This window comes from Tripterygium wilfordii, chromosome 6, assembly GCF_013401445.1.
Source record: "Tripterygium wilfordii isolate XIE 37 chromosome 6, ASM1340144v1, whole genome shotgun sequence".
Classification (NCBI taxonomy): Eukaryota; Viridiplantae; Streptophyta; class Magnoliopsida; order Celastrales; family Celastraceae; genus Tripterygium; species Tripterygium wilfordii.
In genome coordinates, this window is record NC_052237.1 from 3,258,131 (window position 1) to 3,281,904 (window position 23,774).

At 36.7% G+C, this 23,774-nt stretch overlaps 3 protein-coding genes and 1 pseudogene across 5 annotated transcripts; 2 read left to right on the forward strand and 2 right to left on the reverse strand.

Annotated features, from left to right (window-relative positions):
* Window positions 1–211: 211 nt before the first annotated feature.
* Window positions 212–311, forward strand: LOC120001159 (annotated as a pseudogene).
* Window positions 312–6,726: 6,415 nt separating this feature from the next.
* On the forward strand, window positions 6,727–10,721 carry LOC119999568 (protein NEOXANTHIN-DEFICIENT 1). 3 transcript variants are annotated; one of them, XM_038847217.1, is made up of 11 exons: window positions 6,727–6,797; window positions 7,382–7,479; window positions 7,572–7,655; window positions 7,750–7,813; window positions 7,911–7,957; window positions 8,605–8,659; window positions 8,803–8,841; window positions 8,964–9,138; window positions 10,055–10,118; window positions 10,202–10,258; window positions 10,414–10,699. In XM_038847217.1, the coding sequence occupies exons 2-11, from the start codon at window positions 7,415–7,417 to the stop codon at window positions 10,652–10,654; spliced, it is 891 nt and encodes a 296-aa protein (XP_038703145.1). In that variant the 5' UTR covers window positions 6,727–6,797; window positions 7,382–7,414; the 3' UTR covers window positions 10,655–10,699. The 3 variants fall into 3 exon arrangements, with proteins under 3 accessions (XP_038703145.1, XP_038703146.1, XP_038703147.1); XM_038847218.1 differs by having other exon boundaries at window positions 6,755–6,801; XM_038847219.1 differs by lacking the exon at window positions 6,727–6,797 and having other exon boundaries at window positions 6,814–7,479; window positions 10,414–10,721.
* On the reverse strand, window positions 10,712–13,641 carry LOC119999567 (serine carboxypeptidase-like 45). The gene is made up of 10 exons (XM_038847216.1): window positions 13,099–13,641; window positions 12,885–12,986; window positions 12,704–12,799; window positions 12,281–12,373; window positions 12,113–12,192; window positions 11,739–12,020; window positions 11,518–11,642; window positions 11,337–11,429; window positions 11,146–11,263; window positions 10,712–11,060 (listed from the first exon to the last, which is right to left on the reverse strand). The coding sequence occupies exons 1-10, from the start codon at window positions 13,361–13,363 to the stop codon at window positions 10,911–10,913; spliced, it is 1,404 nt and encodes a 467-aa protein (XP_038703144.1). The 5' UTR covers window positions 13,364–13,641; the 3' UTR covers window positions 10,712–10,910.
* Window positions 13,642–17,229: 3,588 nt separating this feature from the next.
* Window positions 17,230–23,193, reverse strand: LOC119999235 (coiled-coil domain-containing protein SCD2-like). The gene is made up of 17 exons (XM_038846705.1): window positions 22,738–23,193; window positions 22,375–22,547; window positions 22,123–22,198; window positions 21,958–21,999; window positions 21,793–21,855; window positions 21,440–21,489; window positions 21,333–21,360; window positions 21,130–21,201; window positions 20,884–20,994; window positions 20,749–20,809; window positions 20,324–20,440; window positions 20,066–20,187; window positions 19,804–19,870; window positions 19,533–19,574; window positions 18,879–18,919; window positions 18,639–18,765; window positions 17,230–17,603 (listed from the first exon to the last, which is right to left on the reverse strand). Exons 1-17 carry the CDS (start codon window positions 23,074–23,076, stop codon window positions 17,491–17,493), a joined length of 1,644 nt encoding a protein of 547 aa, XP_038702633.1. The 5' UTR covers window positions 23,077–23,193; the 3' UTR covers window positions 17,230–17,490.
* Between the last annotated feature and the right edge of the window lie 581 nt (window positions 23,194–23,774).

Below are 23,774 nucleotides of genomic sequence, written 5' to 3' on the forward strand. Positions count from 1 at the left end.
CACAAACTTGCCACTAGAGCTTGGCACAACCTCATGTCGGGTTAGGGGAGGAGCTTCCCAAGATCGGGATTCCTCCGCCAACCCATCAAAGAAAGTAAATGCTTCATTGGCATCCCTATTCAAAAAGTCACCTTGAGTCATAGTGGAAACCAATTTTTTCAAAGATGGAGTCAAAGATTTGTGGAAGAAATTCACAATTTGAAAATTTTGAAATCCATGGTGAGGACACATAAACAACAAATCTTTAAACCTCTCCCAAGCTTGGAAGAAAGTTTCATGTTCTTTGCAATGAAAATTCATGATTTGTGTTTGATAAGAAATGGTACGGTGGGAAGGAAAATATTTGTTGAGAAATTCTTCTTGCATTGCCGCCCAAGTCGCAATGGATTGGGGGCGCAAGTTCTCAAACCATTGTTTTGCATGATCCTTCAAAGAGAATGGAAAAAGTTTGAGTCTCAAAATTTCTTGTGTGCATGTAACATCACCAAAAGTAGTACACACCGATTCAAAATCACGCACATGTGAATAGGGTCGTTCCGATTCCATTCCATGGAATTTGGGAATCATTTGGAACATGGATGGTTTAAGGCTCACATTTTGTTGGTTCGGTGGCATGATGATGCAAGAAGGTTGAGTTTGCCTTGCGGGATGCGTAAGCTCCCTCAAAGTGCGATGCTCTTGGGCATGAATGTACTCCACAGGAGGAGGTGCATGTAAATTTTGTCCGAAGGGAGCATATTGTGGCATTTGTGGCATTTGATAATACATGGGATGCACATAATTGTATGGGGGAGGTATATGATATGCGGGAGGCATATTGGGAGGTTGGTAGACATTTTGTGGGGCGATTTGTGCCGTGTCGTCTTGTTGAAGTGGTTGAGGTGCATTTTGCAAAGCATGCTCAACTTGAACATTTGGTAAATTTTGGGCATTTGGCACATTTTGGGCATCTTGCCCTTGCACCGGATTCATCAATTCATCAATGTTCACACGTTGCAAAAGACGACGCAATACATCGAGATTGATATCACCCCCATGTACACTCCCCGCATCACTCGCATTTATGTCACCACCTCTCCCATCTCTATTAGACCCATGCCCACTAACACTATCTCTAAGATGAGATATGATGGCAAACAAAGCTATCAAATAACACGAAAGATGGCAACCAACCAAGTCAAGTAACACCAGATTTTTCAATCAACAAACAACCAAGAACAATGTCAAGCAAGAACAAGAGCAAGGATATGAATAGAGCAACAATCAACCTTAGGAACAATAACACACCAACATGTAGCAAGTAGTGATAAAAATAAAAATGCGCAAAGCTCTCTCAAACAACGTATCACTACCAAGCAGCAAACAAGGTGGCATCCATCGCCCACAGGAATCTAAGTTACCCCCATCCGCCAAGTTCTCCTCACAAAAATTTTTTTTTTTTTTTTTTAGCAACTACACTAAATCGACTACACTACAAAGCAAGTAAAAGGGAGGAACGAAGTTACCCTTGAAGCGTGACCGTGCTCCTTCCTTATTTGATGGTGTTTAATAGCATAAAGCTAGCATCTACAAGCCACCCAGCTCCTTCTTTGACACTCGCATCCCCGGCAACGGCGCCAAAAACTTGACCGACACCAAAGTGTGTGTGTGTACTTACCCCAAGTGTAGGGTATCGTCAAGTAATAAACCGGTGAGTCCGGTATCGATCCACGAGGAAGCAATGCAAATTTGAAGTGAATGATATGCAAATGACTAGCTAACGCTAATAAACACAATGAATATCAAATAAAAGCAAGTAAAAGAAATGGGCCGAATGACTCGGTAGCATGAGCGATTTTGTAATCAAAGTAAGCACAAATTGGATTTAAAACAATTAATTAAAAACCTAGTCTCTAGTCCGTCCCGGTGGCTACTCGGTTCTCATACTCAAGGTATCATTGCAAACACACACAACCATACACAATGCATTGTGTGATACTATCAATCATGCATATGCAAAGAGAATTGGGATATAAGACTTCAATTCATACATGTAGGCCATCGGGTCTCTTAATCTACGATGAACGCAGAGGGATAAGCATATAATATTATGGATTAATGTTCCCCCTTGGGGCTCGGCTTGGCTAACACCCTAGTTTCACACTCAAAGATCAATTAACCGTAACTCTCCCATGCACATTCCTAAATTAACCCAAAACCCCATCATCAATACACATAATTAATAGCTATGCAATGGAAAACTCAATTAATTAAGGAAATCATGCAATGGGTTTAACAATTCTCAATCGAACACATTAGATGCAATCCCTAGACTAGACAATCCAAGAATACAAGCAAATATGTCATTCCCATAGATCCAATCACACAACTATCACGAAATTAAAAGAGAGAAATCGAAGCTACGATTCTTTGAGCATACCTTAAGTAATCGAAACCGAGCACCCACCGTTTGGGACTAGAAACTAGAAAGAGAACTTAGCCACTCATCATAATGGACATAAACATCAATTTTATAGATGAAAATCAATGTCTACACACGAAATCACAAGAAACCAAGAAAAACTTAGAGAGAGAAATAGAGAGAAAAACAATGGAGGCAAGAAGTTGGAGGAGATGAATTCTGTGAAGGAAGAAGAAATCTTAGGGTTTTCTCCTCCTTTTACCATTGAAAATACCTAACTACCCTTATACAAACGTTCCCCATTGGTTATATACATGATTTACCCCAAATGCCCTTGAAATGTTATGCAGGAAAATTGCAGTTCCGCGGTGGTGTCCGGACAGGTGTCCGGACGGGTGTCCGGACGGCTGTCCGGACACTTCATGCGTCCATCAACTTTGAACCTCACAGCAAAAAGTGCCCAAAAAGTGCTCCAACTTGCCCGAACAAGGTCCGATTCCTACAAAACCAAGGGGAAACATTTGTAAGTGTAAAATTAAGCTAAAATGCAATCAAATACGTTAACTAAGTGCTAGAACATCCTAATTAAAGGACATTAGAACCTCAAAATAGAGGTCCAATCATGATGCGAATCCAACTCCTTGCTTGCCAATTTGTCTCCTGATCTTCTTCACTTTAACTTCTTCTTTGGCGTTCTTGCCAATCCCTCTCCCTTCATACCAGCCATATCCAGCAAGATAAGCGGCACCGAAACCCTCCACCGGCACCTCTGCAAATTCCTCGAACCCTGGATCCTCTTGCAAGCTCATCCTTCAACCTATCCACAGAAATATTCTCCACCGACGGTGGCCATTCATCACGACGACCATATCCGTGCGTTTTGCTCGCTCCATCCACGGACGCATCGGTTTTCATTGATTGCTTGAGATTCCAACCAAATGAGATATTCAAACCAGGTAATAACTTCAAGGGTTGCCCTTCATACACCTTGGGAGGAATTACATGTGGAGGCTGAGGCTTAGATGGGTCAAATTCTGAGAGGAATTGTCGGTCTTCATCTATGAAGAACAGGTCTCCATCGCAGAAGGTTGGGGTATATTTTGAGGAGGGCTTGGAGAAGGAGAGTTTCATGTCGAGACAGGGACGTTCAAATAAAAGAGTGAGGGATTGAATACAAATTTAAAGAGAGGTCTTATTTATAAGGGAATATTAGAGTCAGAAAACTAATAAAATTAGGAAAACTTATAAATTAAGGATTGACTAAACCTAAATCAATATAAATTAGGAAATTAAATCAACGTGAACTAATAAATAAATTAACTATTATAATAATATATATATATATTCTCACAACCAACTTCGATTTTGGTAGATTTTTGCATGTCGTAAAATTGGTCGTAATGGGCTGGCTAAATGATGTTTTTAGGTTTATTAAGAATGAAGAGTTTATGATAAATAAAAAAAAAGTGGTAGTAATGGGCCTGAGCCTTTTTGGCAAATTTTTGGATGGATCCGGGCCCTCAAACTAAAAGTAAGGCCGAGTTGTATATTCTGATAGGGTAACGCTACATCTATTTTAAATAAGATTTGGATTCGCCCCAAATCTATGTGACTATGTAGTATTGAAATAATCATTGATTACAAACACACATGTATGATCCACTTAATATTCAACACTCCACATTATTGGGGAGTGATCACATTTTTGGGGTCACCATCCATCATATTACGAGTTAGTTTTTGTGGACGGAATATGCGGAATTGTCTTTATAAAATGTCGAGGAATACGGTAGGAATAGTAGTGATTGCAACAAATGTGTTGCATACTGGTAATCCTCAAGAGATCAAATAGATCGAACTTGGAATATGTGTTGCCCAGATCATGTGAAATTACCCTATTTGGATATTAGCCATTGCAACCATTTAAGTTGGAAAGAAACGTACAGTTGATAAACTCCATTCCCAGTAATTTGAATGTATAGAACAAATTAACGTACAGTTGATGAGATTATATAATATGATTGGAGGAAAGTTTGGATATGCCAACCACTGGACATGGATGCCTCGCGTGAGATTGGCTAACAAGATTTGGAATTGAAGGCTCTTTCAGATTATGGTCTCGAGTCATAAGAGTCAAGGTCACACATCCTTCTTTTGTTTAGTGCTTTGCTTATACCATAATTTAATTTCTAGTGGGATTTGAAAACTACAAAAACCTTGAGATTTTTTCTCATCATGATTGTCCACAAAGCAAAAAAGAAAGTGTGATTTTTTGTTCTCCTTTTCCCTTTTTATCTGTTTGGGTTTTAAGGAGGAAACTTCTCACCAGCTCACCCAGGACCAGCACCCCCTACATGGTAAACCATACCATGCCCCATCATGAATTTTATCTTCTGTTTGTGGGGACTCGAATCCTCATATCGCACCTACACAAAGCAAGCGCATGGCCACAAGGTTAATAGATTGAATACTTTATCTTGGATCCCTTAAAAAAGTGTTTTGGAGGCCGATCTTTTTGGAAGCCAACAGTGGATCCTCATAACTCAAGTTGCTAAAAAGGGGGAATGGACATAGAGTTGGATAATGAAAATTAATGGATAATATCTTCAATTATTTTTATAATTTTTAAAAAGCATCACTAGACTAACATGTTTTTGAGGGGCAAGGACATCACAAGCTCAAGCTAACATGGATGGTCTTTTGTTTTGTCTTGGTTTTTTTGGGGTCTAATGGTGTTATCAATTTCAAGTTGCTAATGGTGCATTTCATGAAAGGATAAATAGTAATTCAAGTCCCCTCAAGTATATTCTTAGTTTCATTTTCGTTATTAAATTATTTTTCTGTTTAATTTTGTCTCTCAACTATCATGACGTATCATTTTCATCCCTCACATAATCCCGAGATCCGAAAAAATCTAATGTGACATCGATGTGGCATATCAAAAAAGTATGTGCCAAATTTTGATAAAAGTGAACGTTTTGTCCATAGCTAAAACTATTACAAATACAACACTTTCCGTTCCTCTAGATAACACATATTTTGTCCCTAATATCACAATGCTTTAAGATACATTTGGATGTTGTTTTTCTCATATTATAATGCATAGTGATATAAGGGATACAATAAAATATTATTAATAATTGAGGGGTGAAAAATATTATATTTGCAATAGTTTAGGGACAAAACATTCAATTTTGACAAAGATTATTGTTGCGTATGATTTTTTCTAATATGTCGGATGTCACCTCATATCTTTTCATCGTCAGAATCAATATATGGATAAACGGACGTCACATAATAATTAAGAGACAAAATTAGGTTGAAAATTAATTTAAGAATGAAAACCAAACTAGGGAAATAGTTGATTGAGGAAAAGTATCATTTAGGCTTTCATGAAATCCACGGTGTTCGTTTTCATCTCTGGTACGCTCTTGTTCTATCATTTATGTGAAAGTGAAAATGAATAGACAAGTCATGTTCTATCATTTATGTGAAAATGAAAATGAATAGACAAGTCATGTTCTATTATTGATGTGAAAATGAAAAGACAAGTCTAGAGCATTTTAATTAATTCCATTATATATAGAAGTTTTTACTGGTGCCCTAGCTGTAATTTTTAGTGGATAATGTTTATATTTATTAGCAGCACCTTTTAAATAATATCTAATTTTTTTTTAATTAGTGGAAATACTTGGCTAAAAAAGTTTAGCTACATATGAGTGCCGGGGAACTGCTGTAAATAAAATTACAACAGCTTCAGTTGTAGCAATTTTGAGTATCTATATTATTTTTAAAAATAACAAAAATAATTTTATGTTTGTAGTATTTTGTTTAATGAATTCAACTATATATTTTTTGTTTGAAATAAAAATCAAATTCAACTTGAAAAAGACATAGAAAGTTTTTAAGTTTATATTCAACGGTTCAGAATTGTTATGTCCTTTTTATGTTGAATTTAATTTTTGTTTCGGACAAAAAAATATATCGTTGAATTGTATAAATGATCAAAATACAAATATAATTTTTTTGAAATTAAAAAAAAATTTACTCAAGACTATAATGAAATTATAATGTGAGCTGCTGTAGAAAAACTACAGCGGGCCCCTCTTACCCCTTGATATGCTAATTTTGAACGACATATTGGCTAGAAATATGTCTCAATATTTATAAATTAGACTAAAACCAACATTCAAATTGGATTAAACAGAAAAACTAGGGCCGGTATTGTTAAAAGTCAGTTTAGCGCCAAAGTAAATGATGGTGGTCATATAGTAATATATGTGTTGCAGTGTTGTATATATACACATATATATGTATATGAATGTAATCCAATAGATAAACAAAGCCTATCCACAACACCACCTGTTCTTGCTTAGCTCACTCCCGCTCCTTCTCTGTCGGTTTTTCTCCTCTTCTCTTCTCTTCCCACCTTAAAGTCCGCAACTTTCACTCACTCTCACACAAACCACACTGAATTCTCATCTGGGTCTCATTTATTCTATCTATTTTCAACAAATTTCCAAGAAAAAAGCTTTAGTCATTTCTTGTGGAAACTGGGTTTCTGTTTGATGCGGCTTTACTGGATTTTTAGTTCTCATTAGTAAAGTTTGGTGGCAAATGGGTTCTTATACGTTCGTGTTAAAAGTAGACTCTTTATTGATTCGTTCATCCTTAATCTTTGTCTCTGCAATGTTTTTTTTTTGGGGTTTAGGGACGTTAACACTGATCTTGAACTTTTTATTAGATGTTTACCTGTTGAAAATGTTGAATCCGAAGAAAAACTTCTAATTTCTTCAATTTCAGCAAATTTGTGTATTAGTCTCTGTTATATACCTCAAACTCTTTGTCTTTCTTCAGATGGCTCTTATAGTTGCCAAAGATGGCAACTATAGTCCAATGCAGATCTGTTGTCCTGTTAATGATCTATAGAAACCTTTTTCAATCGAATGAAAAAAATGATATCTGTTGTTTTCTTGACAGGGAAATCCTATCTGTGGAGTAATTGAAGAAGACATGGAATTTGCTGAAACAAATTGTTCATCAGGCTATCAGAAGCCTCCATGGTTATTTAAGGGCAGGCAAGTGTACCTAAAACCCTTGAAGGTGTCATCTTCATGTCTTTTATTCCCTTTATTTGATCTAATTAAACCAGTTTTGTTTTCCATTCAAGTGCATTGTACCAGCTCCATCTTGTGAAATCAGAAACCGCTCGTGCCTTCATCCCAAAAGAGTGCAGATTAGTTGAAGCTTTTGGGTATACATTGCTTCTACCCTGACAGTTTAAGAGGGATTGTGTAGTTAAAAGATATCCATTTTCCACTAATTAGTCAATGCTTTTCATTCTATAGATATACTTTAGGAGGGTTTTTTCTTGCCAGCTATGATCACAGTCCGGCTGGGATCTTTGACGAGGTAGTTTCCTAAGACTTTAGGGTATATATTGTGTTTGTTTCTTCGTTGAGCTAATTGATCGAGCATTGCATTAACAGAGTAGAGTTCTCTCTTGCAGCTTGTCGTGGTTGCAGGAATTGTCTGGAACCCCCCTACATCTTGCGCGTAAGCTATCGTTTTTTTCAATCTTTTTTAACAATGGATTATTATAGATTCAGAGTAGTTGATATGCATGAACACACATATAGTAGCTTGTGAAAATACCTGACCTAGTTCTCAATTTCACGAAATTTGACTGATTTTGGCAAGAGGGCTTTTATCATGCAAATAAAGATGAATACTATGCTTAGAACTAGGTGACCCAACTTCCGTTAAAGTTCAGTTAATCAACTTGCAAGTTGTTTCTCTTAGCATCAGTAGTTAATAAGTTTTAAATATTAAAGACACCAAATCTTAAAAAGGCCATGGTCCCTTTTGTTTATAATTTTTTCTTTGCAAGTTGCCTTGCCTTCACAACTTGGTCAAACTTTCTGTTGTTTAATGTTGGGGAGTAGTAAACTATTACTGCAAGTTCATGTGGTAAGAAAAAGCACCAGGTTTTTTCCTCACTTAGTATGCCTAAATGCTTTGTGCCTTTAAATGCTCACTTGCCCTTGCCTTCCCCCTCTTTTGTTTCTTGGTCTTGATGATAGGAGGACTGTTTACGTATGAACAGAAATTCAATAACTTGGTATGCAGAAGATGAAATGGTTTTGTTGGGTTAAGGAAGTTCCCTTCTATTTGATTTTCTTAGTAGTTCTCTTTGTTAACAGATGGGCAGCAAGAGTGCTTGTGAGCAGCAATGACGCTTGTGATCATGGACGAAAGGTAGGAGGCTGCAAATCCTTATTCCAAAATGGGACTCGAAATTGCAGATGAACTTTTAGTGATTATTCATAGTGATAAAACAGTAAAAGTGCATTGACTATGACCTCAACTAACATTGCTCTTGCTTGGACTGTTGCTTGCAGGATGTCGGGCTTCCAAGTCACGTTGCCAGGTTTTCAAAGGTAAACCTGTTTTGAATTCTTCATGAACTACCTATGCTGTCTCTCAGAGTATCAGGACAAGTCATTGATATTGCAAATACCCATATTTTTCCTGAATTTAACATGCTTTCTTCTTGAAAAAGAGGATCACCGTGACTCCGACGATGACGAAGCCCAAGAGCAAATATGGTGGTCTTTCAAAGTCGATCGGTTTGGATGCCACTCTCAGTAGTCCAGAAGATGGCATGGATATTCGAGTGACAGAAATCAAGGGTGCTTCTGCAACAGATATCTGTAGGATCAACCTCACAACTCTTGGTAAGTTGGTGACACTCATCCCGTCAATCACACAACCAGTGATACATGCTGTAGTACGGGCAAACCCTTGTGCGTCACAGGGCTTCTGTTCTCAATTACTGAGATAATGTTCTCTCTGGATTGCTTGTCAAAAAAAAAAGTTGTTCTCTGGTTTATTGTTACTTATCCATGGGGCCATATGCTTGTCCACAGACCACTTTCTAGTTGTTCGCTTATTCCACCCCGGTTTTCATTGGCGAATAACCTTTTCTTAGATAGATCTTCAGTTCCTAATTACCCAGATCCCATTTCCTACTATGTTGGTTAAGTTTCGACCTGTCCAAGAATATACTGCTACCTAGTTGCTTTGCTTTCTCAATCTTCTTGTGGCTTTCGACAAGTCTGTTTGCTTCTGAGTTCTTATTAAATCCTATATGTATTGCACAGAGATTTTCTTTTGCTGTTCATCCGCGCCAGGTTGAATGTGTCTTTTAGGGTTAATACAATATTTGGTCACTTAAAGATTTTGGATTTTTCATTTTGGTCACTGAATGTTCAAATGTTTCAACATGATCACCAAAAGTTATAATATGTTTCAATATGGTCATTATTATAGTGTTTAACTGTTTCAACATGGTGACCAAAAGTGACTAGTATGAAACATATTACTACTTTTGGTGACCATGTTGAAATATTTGAACATTTAATGATCAAAATGAAAAATGAAAAATCTTTCAGTGATCAAAAGTTGTATTAACCCGTGTCTTTTATCTTTGCAGTACGAATTAAATATACCTGCATGCTTGATCTTAAAATAAGGAAGGATTCTGGTTTCTTTATCTATTTTGGCTCAACAAATTTTGCTCCCATTTTACCATCACATTTCTGAATGATTTATGCTATATCTTTATCCTGGTCATGAGCTTGTTGTTGGCAGTTCCTGGGTTGAAATCAAACAAATGGATGGGGCCACAAATAAAAATGACCCTTCCAAGTTTTAGGTACATTTCCATCAAGTTTTTGCTTAAGTTGGTCTCTGTTTCGCTTTGTGCTATAACTAGCTTCTTATTTCATACGCTTGTAGTGGCCGGACAGAGTATAATCCCAACCTTTTGAAATACTCTTGCCATATGGATTGCAGGTGACTTTCTTTCCCTCTCTTCTTTTTTTTTTTCCTGTGTTGATGATTTGGTTTGATGACACTGATAATCCTAGGATTCTGCGCGCCATAAATATTTTCATGGTGATGTCCTATTCACAGTGTTTGTGAAATACTTTCATGAAATTGTGGTGCAGGGTGCGCACAGTTCAGCCAGTGAAGGTGTTAGGTCCATCTCTGGGACTGGAAATCGACAGAGAACAATCTCCCGAAGACCCTTGTTGCAAGAACATGGGATCTATTACAAGTGGAGATGATGGAAGAGACCTAAGCATATCTGTGATGTTGTCAAGGCCTATAATAGCTTTGCAGTTCAGTTGCCTAAAAATGACAGTTGAAGCTCCAGTTGTAATTTCTAACTGCTCTCGAACTACTTGATCAGTTTTATGCACTGTTGATTAAGTTGATTAATGATATGCTTTGACATGCTAGGGATTTCAGTGAAGCATAGAAGCAACGTCTGCAATTTAACTATTTGTGCTGTTTTGCATTGTTTCTTGAGATCTTTACAAAAAATTTCTACACTCCATTGGCATGGACAAAACCCAAAAGAACAAACAAACCAATAGCGGATTCTCTCTTGAATAACTGAGCTTTACTTACAATTAGAATCTGAATTCTCAGCGTGAAATGATCAGAATGCTTTTGGCAGAGGCCTGCCTTGTAGAAAAGATCTGAACAGCCCGAGCGATCTTTCGGGTTGTGAAAATGGAGCTTCATGTGATGCCCCCCTTATAGTTGCAAAGGATAGAATGTTACCATAAACTTGAGTCCACCCACCAACCTGAAAGGTGTGAATAACCAAGAAGTTCCATTAGTTCATTGGAAATACTGTTAAAGAGATCTTCAATGTGTTTAACAAGAATTACCTGCTGCCCCTCAAACCAAACCCTATAAGGCACTGTGGTGTTCAATCCCAATTCTTCTGCAAGACTGTGAACTAACTTTCGACTTCCGGTTAACGGGATAACTGAGTCTTGGTCTCCACTGCATTAAGAACCAATATGCTATTATTTCTTCAAACAAAGAGGATTTCATCATAAGGAATTACAGGCATTACCTGTACACTAAAACTGGGATTCCTGCCTTTAGAAGTCTACCCACAATTGTGATTGTTGGTATCTCCAGGTCAAGCAGCTCATAGTCTAGGATTCTGAGGGGAAAAGAAAACGGGAATGAATCAATCACACCTAAACTAGCAGAATGTATGTTTTTAAAGTATTTGTGTGAAAGAAAATTACTCGCTGCAAACTGCCCATCGATGGATGCCAACAAGACGGGCATGAAGAGTTTTCTGCACATCCAGCCTGTTCAGATACTTGACTGTTTCATCCTCCACACAGACATCTATAGTCTCTCCAACTTGCTACGGTTGAGGGCCCAAAAAGTAAACATTTATGTAAGTTTTCAGTTAAACAAGTGACAACAAAACAAAACAAAGCAGAAGATTGTTTCTACTCACATGAGGACTAAAGACTTTGGATTGTGACAGAACTGATGATATACAGACATCAAGGGTAACATCATACTTGTCAACAAATCTACTAGTTTCTTCAGTTACTAGGCTCATCACTCTTGAGCAGACAGAAGAAACATTGTCTCTATAATACTCGCTTACGTAACGGGAATAGTTACAAGCTGAAGTGAACATTTTGTAGGTTGAATCTGATATTAGTCCATGAGACCAGAAGAACTCTGCCCTTGAATTGAGATCAGTGGCAAATTCTAGAACTGGGTTCCCCAACTGCAATCAAATGAATAAAAAAAAACCTTAAAAAGGATTTACTTTAGTGTTGCTAGAAACATAAGCATTGAAGCCTTCTCTATTTCACTCACAGCAATTCCTTTCAGGTTGAACAAATTTTCTTTCTTGTTGAATTGAAGAATGAGATCTGCCAGTTGGGGTATGTAGTGCCCTAGTAATAGGGAAAAAAAAGAGTATGAATTCTCCACCAATGTTGATACTGTTTGGATTGAAGAATTGTTCTTGAAAAAAAATATTACCAGCATAGCTTTCTCCTGTAATGTACAAACTTCTGTTTCTGTATTGTGGGAATTTCAGAAACCAGTTTTGCAAGAACACCATGTTGTCCCTGGCTGTAGACCACAAAACAAAATTGGAAGCTTTTGTCAAATCAGAAAGAGAAAACAACAAACAATAAAAGTAGCCATTGAAGATGGAATATCTGTAAAGCTGAAAAACAGTATCCCACAAATATATGCAGCCGTATTTGTTTTATATATATAATGAAAAATAGAAGAAAGGAAAAGAAGTTGAGTTTTGAATCTTGGGCACAAATACTCTGTTTCTTCTGGGATTCAAAGCAAGTGTCTTCTCAAGCAAAATTGTTAAGGAAATCTGGAGACCCAAGACACAAGAATTATGAAGATGAAATCAGCGGAGCAATCCAGTGAGTGAAAACTCACCAGTGATATTGTCATTTACACTTTCATAAGAGGAGGTATCAGTGGAATAAGAGAACCCAACTCCAATTGGTGTCTCCAGATACAACATATTAGCTTCTGCAAAGTAGATCAGGGAATTTTTTTATTTCCATGATCACACCCACTAACTGAAATCGATGGAAGCTAACAGAAAGTCACTAACCTCTGTTCCAGCTATATTGGTTTCTGACCAGAACATCTCCTCTTGGCCTAAATGGACCATTCTCGGAAAATGCCCCAACTCCCAAAGAAGAACAACCTGGTCCTGCATACAATAACACCACCAAACAACCATCCAAAATCGATAAATACATACATATCTTTACATATATACACATATAAACAGCTTTGGTGGGAGAGAAATGAGAAGCTGGAACCTCCATTAAGCCAGAGAACAAGAGGCTTCGAAGCTGGATCTATTTCGGCTTCTGCAAAGTAATAAAAAAGGGCTCTTTGTTTCTTCTCATCAACGGTCACATAACCCGAATACTGCTGGAACCCGACCAATGGTTGACCCGGTAACCTGAAAATCCTGTCCGAGTTGGTAAAGTTGGACTCTACTTGAGCTGAAAAGCATAGCAGAAACAAACCCACAACCAATGCCACCATTTTCCCTGGTAGGAATTGTAGTAGATAAGGCATGGTTTCAGCACACGAGCAAAAAGCCCAAAGAGAGAGTGAAAGAAAAGAGTTAAAAGTGGAAGCTTAGGATGATTTTGCTAAGTGGGGTGGCGTTATATAATGCCTAAAGAGAAATCACTTTTTTTTTAAAAAAAATAATTGTTATTATTAAAACATAAAATAAGTAAACAAATAAAGACCCTTTTTTTGTCTGTTTGGGTTGAGTGAGGGAAAATGGGGTCTTTTAGACTGTGAACTGAAAAATGAAAGGAGTAAAGGAGAGAATGTCCCTCACAGAAGTTACAGAACCACTGGTTTCTGCAAGTCCAGCAAATAAGCCAATATATATATACTCAGTACTGCTACAGAGTCCATAGTTGGGAACTAATTCCATGGGAAATGGCTTTATACAGGTAATAATATCAGCAAATGTAATTATATCTACAAAGAAATTTCCAGGGTATACTTTAGCTACAATTTTCAAAAAAGGGGTGTGTATCAGAATCATGATACATATGGACTATTGCAAGAAATTCTGACTGTCTTTTTGGTTTTCCCAGAAAAAAATGGCTTGTAGTGATTAAGGGAAAAATCATTTATATATGCTATAGTACTACTTATACATGATACATCCATATCTCAACTTGTCGTCTTGCTATCCTTTCTTGTTTTGTAATGATAAACTGCTGACACTCGAGGACCCGCTGTACTTTTAATACAGCATGTCCCGCTCTAATTTTGTTTTTTGGGTCACAAAAATAAATTTTAATTTTAATTTTTAAAAATCATAAATATGTAATATGCATTGTAACCAATCCAATGATATTTTTTTTCAAAATCAAAATCAAAATCAATATGAAAAAAACATGACAATTGTATATCGTCAGATATAAACTCAAAATACTCGATGTGTTTGATCGCAATGAATTTGATTTTTGTTTCGAACAAAACATAAATAGTTAGATTGGTTATGATGAGTATTATATATTTATGATTTTTAAACGATAATTGTTTAAGAAGAATCTGGTGGAATATTGCAAGAAACCCAGTCTTTAGTTTTTTGTTTTCCAGGGAAAAAAATCATTATAGTGATAAAAGCAGAGATCTTTTACATCATTGTGTATATCCAAAGCATTTTTTGTCAACTTACTTCTTTCTTTTCTAAAGAAAATAATAAATTTACTGAATTTTGAAATTTTTTTACTTTTTACATATACTGACTGCCATTGCTATTTACAAGTCAATATATATATATATATATATATATATATATATTGACTCAAGAGTCTAGAGGAATATTAGATATATATGTTTTAACTTTCTTTGACGTGTCATAGAGGCATTAGGATTTGTCTTACATGGTTCTGTAAAGTGTAAACACTACAAAGTCCCGTCGCAAGTCCTCCTCCCTCACATTCACACAGCCACTGTGTGAGTGGGTCATATTTGGCAAAGAAAGCTGGTAGCTGCCTTTTGGGTTCGCGAAGTGAAATTGAGAGAGAGCGAAATACATTTTGGAAAAAAAAATGGTAATTTTTTTTTTTTATTCTTAACAATGATAACCATAAGACTAGCCAATTAGTGGTCGAGTTTGCTAGGGATAAATTCTTTTAGCTGAAATACTCAAATTCCACTAATTACATTGAAATCATGGATTTTTTTTTGTGATCGAGAATGACACTATATAAATTTATCATTTGGATATTTGATATGAGTCTAAATTAAGGTATCAGACCCACAAACACATAAATTACTCACCCGACCCGACGACATGGTAAATTTTCCTCTATCCAAATTGAACTTTGCCTTGAATGGAGGTAAAGTTGGGATTGATTATCTATAATGGAGGATCCAAATTAGCAAAAACAAAGACCCAATGTGTATTTGTTTACTAGGCTTGTACTCATAGCTTTTGCACTCATTGTTGTCACAATGTGGGCGCACTGGCTCATGACCCACCCATCTTTTGCATTTTCGTGTCGTTTTCTACATCACGCTAACACAAAACGACAGGATGCAGTCTGTTATTCCGTCTTCTGCTTTCCTTCATAGCTAGGTTGTGTCTCAAATCTTTCATTTCACATAAAATATTCATCTCTTTTTCGTTATTAAATTTTTTGGATAAATAATAATAAATTAATGCCCTCGCTTTTTCCAAAGCAATATATTTATATGTGACAATATTATTATTTAGTACATATTGAACAAAAAAAATAAAAATAAAAAATAGCATGTGTGTCTAATTGGGAAATGTGAAGGGGCCATGAAGTTATATAAAAGCTTTTTGGAGAGGCTTGACATGGAAGCAAAGTTAGAACTTTCAACCTTTTCCCTTTTCTACTCTATACTTTCTTATTTTTGGCCAATAATATCCTCATTTTTTATGTATCAAATTTACTCTTAATTGTATATGTATGTGGAAAAGTTTTTCAAATTTCCTATTTTTACATTAATTATATTAATTTTCCTTTTATTAACTGGTTTTGGCATAAGCATGGTGCATGAATGGTGATTATATATGACTCACAAAAACCCTACTAAGTTCCCCCTTTACTCCTGTAGACGTTCGATCATAATTTGATTTGATTCATGCCATGTCTCTCCTTTATTAGTCTGTCTTTCAAAGAGGACAAATTAGTGAGTGAAGAATCAATCTTTGCTAAGCACACCCAACAAATTTACTAAGAAAAGGTTAAACAAAACTATTAGTGTCTTACGCTAATGTGAGGTGATGATTAGGTCAAGAGGGGAATGATTTCTAATTTAGGTTTTTTTTTCCCTACCCTGGAAGGCTAATCTGACACATTTTCTTTATTTTATTGCAAGTGAAAGACCAACCATTTCTAGAGAGACAAAAGGCCAAAAGACCAAAACAAAAGGAGCTAGTCTTAGCCAACCAATTTCCCTTTTGTCTTTTTGGTGGCCAAACTATAGTAACTTCCATACAAACTTTCACACTTGGAAGAAAACACAATCCAGTAGGCATCATTTCAATGCAATAATTACAAGGAAAAACAAGAAGAAACAGACACCCAATAAGTAGGGTAATCCTTCCATGATTATTCTTTACCACCACCCTTTGTTTTCTAGGTCATTTTCCTAGCTAGAAAGCTTCTAAGATTAGTTAGAGGAAAAGGGGTTTTAATGGGGTTTAAGTGGGTATCTAGAGTTAATAGTTGAATAAAGCCTCGTTATAAGGCCATGTGTGACAAACATAAAAAGTGAAAAACTGTAAGATTATTAGGTCAAAAAATGACCCTTTAGAATTTTAAGGGGTTTTCCTCTCTTTCCATGCCTCTTATCTACCAAAAAGAATAGCTTTTCCACTTTCTAGTTAGTGATGTCCACTTAGGAGACTATGCCAATATTATATTCTAAGTGCCCATTTCAGTTAAGAACACAAGTGGAATTACAACTTTTTGGGATTTTCTTTAAAAAAAGTTGTTTAGTTCCAAGGACACAGAGAACAAAACCCGCAGCGCGTGCTGGTGCCATGGCCCCTGCCATTAGATAGAGACTCCATGGGCCATAACACAAGGAGCTAAATTTAAAAAGCTTATTCAACAGTGATTCCATGCTTCCAACGGCCATTCCTCTTATAAGTTCCATTGGATAGACGACAAAAGGCCTGTATTTCTCTCTAAAAGCCATTGTTAGTGCACCCAAGTGGGTGTCTTAGGTACCATATCCAGCTCTTACTGACAAGATTTTTCAGAGGGAGGAGTGTGGAGATGGTGACACCGGCAAAGGCTTTGTGTCCCCAGGCATCGGCTTTACAGCATTGGAGCAATACACATCAGACTATTCAGGAAAAACTCATCAAAGTTCCAAAAGGCAATCCCAAGATAGATGGTAATAATTATAGTATACAGAGTGGGGCAAACAACTCAAAACAATTGTCTACAGAACCAGACAAATTGATCCATTGTATTAAACAACAGGAAGAATGTATACATGCCTTGCTACTATATATAAAATCCGACTTTATAGTGTAGACATTCAACTGGTCAGTTCAATTTTCCAGCAGAGTTCTGAGATTCAAGAGTCTTGAGAAAGATGTTTAGAGATAAATGAAAGGTCAAAAGAATACAAGAGCTATAATCATATAAGGTACTGTACTAACTGTCAAGCAAAGCAGGTCACTAGAATTATCCGGCTGCTTTCCTAGATACCAAAGGGTCCTGATCGATTTCCTTGCGAGATGCTTCCCATAATCGATGCTCGATTCCCAACTTCTTGAGCTCCATCAACCCTTGCTCAACTAAGTAGGAACAACCAAAACGAGTAGTTATTAATGAGAAGCATAAATCCAAGTCAAAATCGCATTAGTATGACACTGGGTAGCATGTGTCAGCATATAACAGTATAACAGAATTTTCATCCTTTTTAAAACTATGGTAACGTTTGCTAGCCAGTGCGAAATGCAAAACGGAAATGGTTTACGAATTGGAAGGTGGATAGAATGAGAATCAAAATAAATGTTCACATCTGGTAATACAAGGTATTAAAACAGATAATGCTTGAGACCCCCAAAAAGTGACCCCCAAAAAACCCCCATTTAATGTGGAGTGTTGGATGTGAAGTGGGCCCTACACGTGTGTTTTTAATCAATGGTTATTTTAATGCCACATAGATTTGGGGGACTTTTGGGAATCAAATTTTGGAGTCTCTAGTATTGTCTTGTTAAAACGGTGATGAACAATGCAACCATTTCATATTTGTAGAAAGTCACTAGAAATGATAGGTGAATCAACTGTCAATAACCAAATTGCCCTCACTTCTTGGGGTTATATTAACCCTTGTGGATGACAATTATAACTTGTTATATTCCAATAGTAATTATATAATTATAGCATTATGAGTATATAATTTATTATAACAATAATAATTTATAGGTTGAAGAAAAATTATTGTCATAAATACATAAATATTACAATAATTATTACTGTCATATTACAATTCTAGATATCCTATTATTCCTTGATGATTATTATTTTTTTATTATAATAATATAATTTATATAATATCATTCTAATCAAGGATAAACTTATAATTGGGGAATAATTGACCACCCCATGGAATGAAAGGGCAAGATGTGAATACCTAGCTCTAGCAAGCTAATCTAAGGTATGCCCCTTCACTTGGAATGGAAGTCGTAGGGCAAACCAAACATGCAGTCAAGTTGAGCATGCTTAGCATATACCATATCCCAATGAAGTTCAATCATTACCATTTTAAGCTTTCATGAAAGCTACTATGTTTTCTCCATGTAAATTGATGAGAGAGTTATTATTACCATCAACAGCATCATGAGAACTTGGCGAGTGCGCACTGCGGCTGATCCAAAACTTAAGTCGTTCATTGGCTATACCCTCCTCTATACCATGGGACTTGGCCCTTCTCCAAAAATATGTAAGCCATGCCTATGCAAGTTATATACATGAACAGTATCAGATTTGGAGCGATATAACAGTCTGTTCCACATAAAAATTAAATAAAATGCATATACGGATAACTAAGAGAAGAAATGGCAGACCTCCTTGAAAAGTACGTCTTCAGACTCCTCTGGACTCAATTCTGAGAAAAAAAAACTAAAATTAAAAAATTCTTGCATTTTGATTACACTTGTATCCTCTGACGATATCTCTGATTCTATTTTTAGATAAAATAACATGATGATGCAACCTAAGGGCTGTTTGGTTTGTGTCATGCTTTCACTTTTTCCCTTGTTTTCTAATTTCTAGAAATGTTTTTTTTTTCATTTCAGTTTTCAAGTTGTTTTCCAATGATTTCTTGTTTCCCGTGCTTTCTAAAATGAGCAACCAAACTTGTTTTCAGGGTTGTTTTTCTGTTTTCCGGAAAATGAAAACGGAAATACGTGGAAAACAAGCATACCAAACAGACCCTAACTTTCCCTCCCAAGAGAGAGAGACAAAGAGAGGGAGAGATAACAAAAGGAAGGGATTATTAAGAATTCTTGCACTGGGAGACAGCTTAAGCACGTCTTAGCATTTTTGACGTAACTTCCTCCTCAAATATGAGATTGATCATAGATGGAAATAAAAAAGTTTGCTTTTGATGAAGAATACCACTTTAAGGATATGTCTATCAACTTTGTTTGGAAGTCTTTGTACAATATCTTTATTTTAGAGAAAAAGTGGTAAATTCCCAAACTCAGATATTAACTTACCAAATGCCTCCATAAACTTTGGATCACCTGGTGATTTGATATCTGCACGTGATTTCAAATAATGACAGAAAAGTAAGTATCAGCACTTATGACGCATGCACATTAACGATAACACTTAGAACTGATGAAAATAGCAAGGAAACAGAAAATGGAATTTAAAGCACAGGAGAGTGAGAATAAGAAATGTATGACAATTGCAGTCGTGTCACATGAGTGGGTACAAACAATGATTAAGAATGTCCGGATATACCACCAAGTTTACAAAACATACCTGAGGACAGTCGAACAGCGTTTGCCCGTCGCTGTTGGGCCAATGCAAGAACAATAGCATCCTCAACCTTCATAATTTCAACAATACAATATTATGTAGGTTCCAGGAGTTCCCAAGAAAAGATACAGAAGCATATAAAACGAATGGCTAACAAAGAAGATACACAAAAACAAAAAATTACTTCACATAATGCCTAAATTTCACGTTTGTAGACCATAACAAGAAACCATAAAGATTTAAAAACAGGTAATGCACAACAGACCTTCAAAGAAGCCAGCTCCTTCAAACCCATTTCCACTGAAAGCATACTCTCAATATTGCCTTCGCCGGTTAGATCACTCAAGTCCTGAGCAAGTGTGCTTCTCTTCTCATTGTCTTCATTATCTGCTAAGGTGAAAGTGTTAGAAAATAGTAAAATGTCTAGTACAAATGAGAATACATGCCGATCTATTAATAATAGAAACATGTCACCCAATGAGAATGTCAATAAATATTAATAATCTCAGAGGTAATTACTAACCTTTTTCCCAACATTCTTCCTTGGCTTTTTGTCCAGCAGAAATGACAATCTCAAATGGAAGTGGAGCCAAAGATGACCAGTACTCATACTTCGAGACAGCAACATCAGCACAGAAACCTGCAATTATGCATTCATTAGAGTTGATGATGGATGAAATATATATTATGAGCTTTTGAAAATAATAACTAAAGAGTATCATGCAAAAACAAAAATGTTGATTAACTCAAGAACTAGAACACCAGCATATATGTGCAGTGGTTTGACATCCAAGTTGCATGCTCTAATATTGTTTATATTATACATAGGAAAGTTGAAAAGCAGGCTAGTTCATCCCTAATGCCCTAGCAATTGCCCCTAACTAATAAAGAAAAACTAAAGCCAACAACAGCAGTAAGGAAAGGCAGGGGAATCTTGCAGTAGATTACCATATTTTGCAGCTAAACCCCAGTAGCGCGCAAGCCAACACCTTTTAAGAACTACTTCTTCCTGAAAAACAAATTAAGTCAATGGTTAATCCTTAAGACTGTCAGCAGGGTGCTTAAAAGCACAAAAGTATGCACCATCTCTTTCTGAGTCAATATCATTCTTTGTGTCATTGAGCGAAGTGATTTAACTTCAGATTCTGCCCCACGAAGCTGGCACACAACAACTGCAGCTTCATCTTTTGCAATCTGATTCAATCAAGAAATTAAAGTATCAACATGAGTCAGTAGCAGCGGAAAAATTCACAAGCAAAATTATTAGGCTAAAGAAATGTGAGAATAGAGTATGTACATTGTACGGCCACCACATATTTCCATACATACCTCCACTTCAGACTTAAGAGATGCAATTTCTTTATCTACTGTGCCACTTTGCTTTGCATCCTTAAGGGCGGCCTGCAGGAGAAGAAAACAAAGAAAATCAAAGAAGCCTAGTTCTTTGTTTCATTGAAGGAAAGAAGATAATACAGAACGTTATATCCAATAATCAAACAATTCCTATTTAATTGCATAATCAAGTCATTTACCTCCCTTTGACGCAATGCAGCTTCCTTTCTGCAGTAAGGAAATAGATGTCAACATAAACTTCAAGCAGAGGGAGGGGGGATAAACAGGTACCAGGATCACAACTTACCTGCTCAATAGTTTAGCTTCCAAAGACACACCTTCTCCAAGGGCAGCAACCTAACAACAAGGGAGAGGCAGCATGGTTTATATGGGGATATTCCAAAGGAATAGGACATATTTAAGAAACAACTACTTTTTAGCAAGAAAAATGCTCTGTTCCAATATCTCAGCAGCTACTACAGAGTAGCTGAAATCCACAGGGAAGAATATCATTACAAGTTTAGTCGGATAAAACCATGGATACGTGATGTGTGATACAGGAATGAGTGCATTTGCATCCCAAATAAAATTTCTAACTAACAATAATATCTACATGTGGTCAACGAGGATGCCATCTTACATTATTAAACTAGCAACTACCTGTTTTTCAAGCTCCCTAACTCTGGCCTCAGCTTCTTTAGATATCTCATCTTCAACCCTGAGCTGTACAAGAAATGCACAGATTATTTTAAAATGATGAAGAGAAAGGGCATACAAGGCAACTACCGAGTTTCCTTAAAACTTCAAACATAGAAAACGGTATACCTTTTCAAGAAGATTCTCATTCTCTTCTTGTAATGTGTCGAGCTGCAGAATAAGTTGTCTGTTGTCGTCAGTTTCATAAGAAATTCAGGAGTTGTACAGGGAAAAAAAGATGTTCAAAGTCAACTGGTAAGACAATGTTCAGTTAAACGTTATACAATAACCTACTTCGTCAAGAAGTGCAGAGGCATCGCGCTGATGTCTGTTATCTTTTGAGTTCAATCGTCCAACATCAGATAACCATCTGTAGTTCATGCCACATATCTGATTTCTTAAATTGTAAAACCAAAAAAATATTTCTAACCAGAGCAAAATCCAAGCCAAGCTAAAGTTTTAGACTCTTCAATAACATGAACAAAGCTCAAAAACATCTAAGGCCGCTCTAAATAGTTCCATAAAGACAAACGACAACTTGATTACCTTCTATCTTTTTCTCGACTGGTAGGAGGATCTATAGGTGGCATGGAAACCGGAGTCCTCACGGACGCTCTACTAGGAGGCATCGGTGGTACCGCTGTACGAAGAGAGGTTGTTGCCCTTCCAGCTGATGTGGAACGAACCGACGGTGCTTCCTCCGCAGAAATCCTTGCCAACTAATCAAAAACAAGAAGTACATCCACATTGAATCAATTCATTTTGAATAATTCTCTTTAATTCATTGGAAAACAGAGTTCATCGCACAATGCCGAACCAGCAACATTGTTTTCGCATCAAAATCACACAAGATCCAAATGCATTCAGCGAATCAAAGAGTTAAAGTAAAACAACATAATCGCAACTCACCGCCGGTGAAGGAGATCTACCGATCCTCGCAGAGGAACCCGCAGGCTTACTAGTAGCACTACTACCAGAGTTCATGTTGTTCCTCGTGAGAGACATAGGAGGAGGCGCACTGTACCTGAACCCTAAGTCTCCACCGTCTTCATCGTCATCGTCGTCGTCAGTAGTCTGAGAGGCCATGACCTGAGCAAGACGCTCGGCTGCCGCCTTGGCAGCGAAGTTCTGAGTGCGCTTGACGGAGGAGAGGCCATTGATGGCGGAAGATCGCGATTGGTGGTGATGAGCCGGAGACATTGCCGGAGAGGAAGTGGCAGTAGGGTTGAGCCGGGCTCTCTGCTTCATCGCGGATCATAAACCGTACTACCCTGTCGGTTTCGGTTCATACTGAAAAAGAAACGAACAAGTGGGACCCTAGATCTCCGCGTAATAGAGCCAAAAACACGATCCAGAAATACAGCGCGTGGAGACAACGACGGACATACGACTTTCCTATAAACACTGTTAAGGAAACCCTATTGTATTATTGTCTCTTTTTAATAAAAACAAAAAATTGGATACGCATCTTCAATTTTACGTAAGGAATTTCTGGCAGATTAAACTGCATTTTTAAGGTTTAAGGAAACAAAATTTAATTGTTTAATTATCGTTGTCGTTTGTCTTATTTATTTCAACAAAGAATATCTAATGGGGGTAATTATCTTATCACATCTCTATCATTTATGAAAGTCAATTATTTAAATATTAATTAGGACATCATCAAGCTTGGAGGATTCAGAATATTAATAAATATAAATATTCTTTTTAAAAAAGGAATCAATCTGCTTAAATTGGCCATAAGTCCGTAATTGAAACGTACTACTCGCTTTGCTTCTGTTTTTTCTCTAACCTATAATTGCAGAAGCCCGTTCAATATCACTTTTGTTTTTGAGTAACGATGATCCTGCAAGATGTATGGGTACTTCTATATTGTGAAATGTTGTTAGGTGTATATAACAACATTGATAATCTCTTACCTGAATACCAGTGATTTGGAGGATAAC

Excerpts from the sequence above, each read along its gene's own strand:
- LOC119999235 (XM_038846705.1), bottom strand. The coding sequence starts at position 23,076 with ATGAAGCAGAGAGCCCGGCTCAACCCTACTGCCACTTCCTCTCCGGCA. Across the intron at positions 21,202-21,332 it reads CTGCATTGCGTCAAAGGGAG|GCCGCCCTTAAGGATGCAAA; the intron begins GTAAATGACTTG and ends CTTCTCCTGCAG. Across the intron at positions 20,441-20,748 it reads GGGTTTAGCTGCAAAATATG|GTTTCTGTGCTGATGTTGCT; the intron begins GTAATCTACTGC and ends GCATAATTGCAG.
- LOC119999567 (XM_038847216.1), bottom strand. The coding sequence starts at position 13,363 with ATGCCTTATCTACTACAATTCCTACCAGGGAAAATGGTGGCATTGGTT. Across the intron at positions 12,193-12,280 it reads TACAGGAGAAAGCTATGCTG|GGCACTACATACCCCAACTG; the intron begins GTAATATTTTTT and ends CCCTATTACTAG. Across the intron at positions 11,643-11,738 it reads CCAAAGTCTTTAGTCCTCAT|CAAGTTGGAGAGACTATAGA; the intron begins GTGAGTAGAAAC and ends CCTCAACCGTAG.
- LOC119999568 (XM_038847217.1), top strand. The coding sequence starts at position 7,415 with ATGGAATTTGCTGAAACAAATTGTTCATCAGGCTATCAGAAGCCTCCA. Across the intron at positions 7,656-7,749 it reads AGATTAGTTGAAGCTTTTGG|ATATACTTTAGGAGGGTTTT; the intron begins GTATACATTGCT and ends TTCATTCTATAG. Across the intron at positions 9,139-10,054 it reads GATCAACCTCACAACTCTTG|TTCCTGGGTTGAAATCAAAC; the intron begins GTAAGTTGGTGA and ends TGTTGTTGGCAG.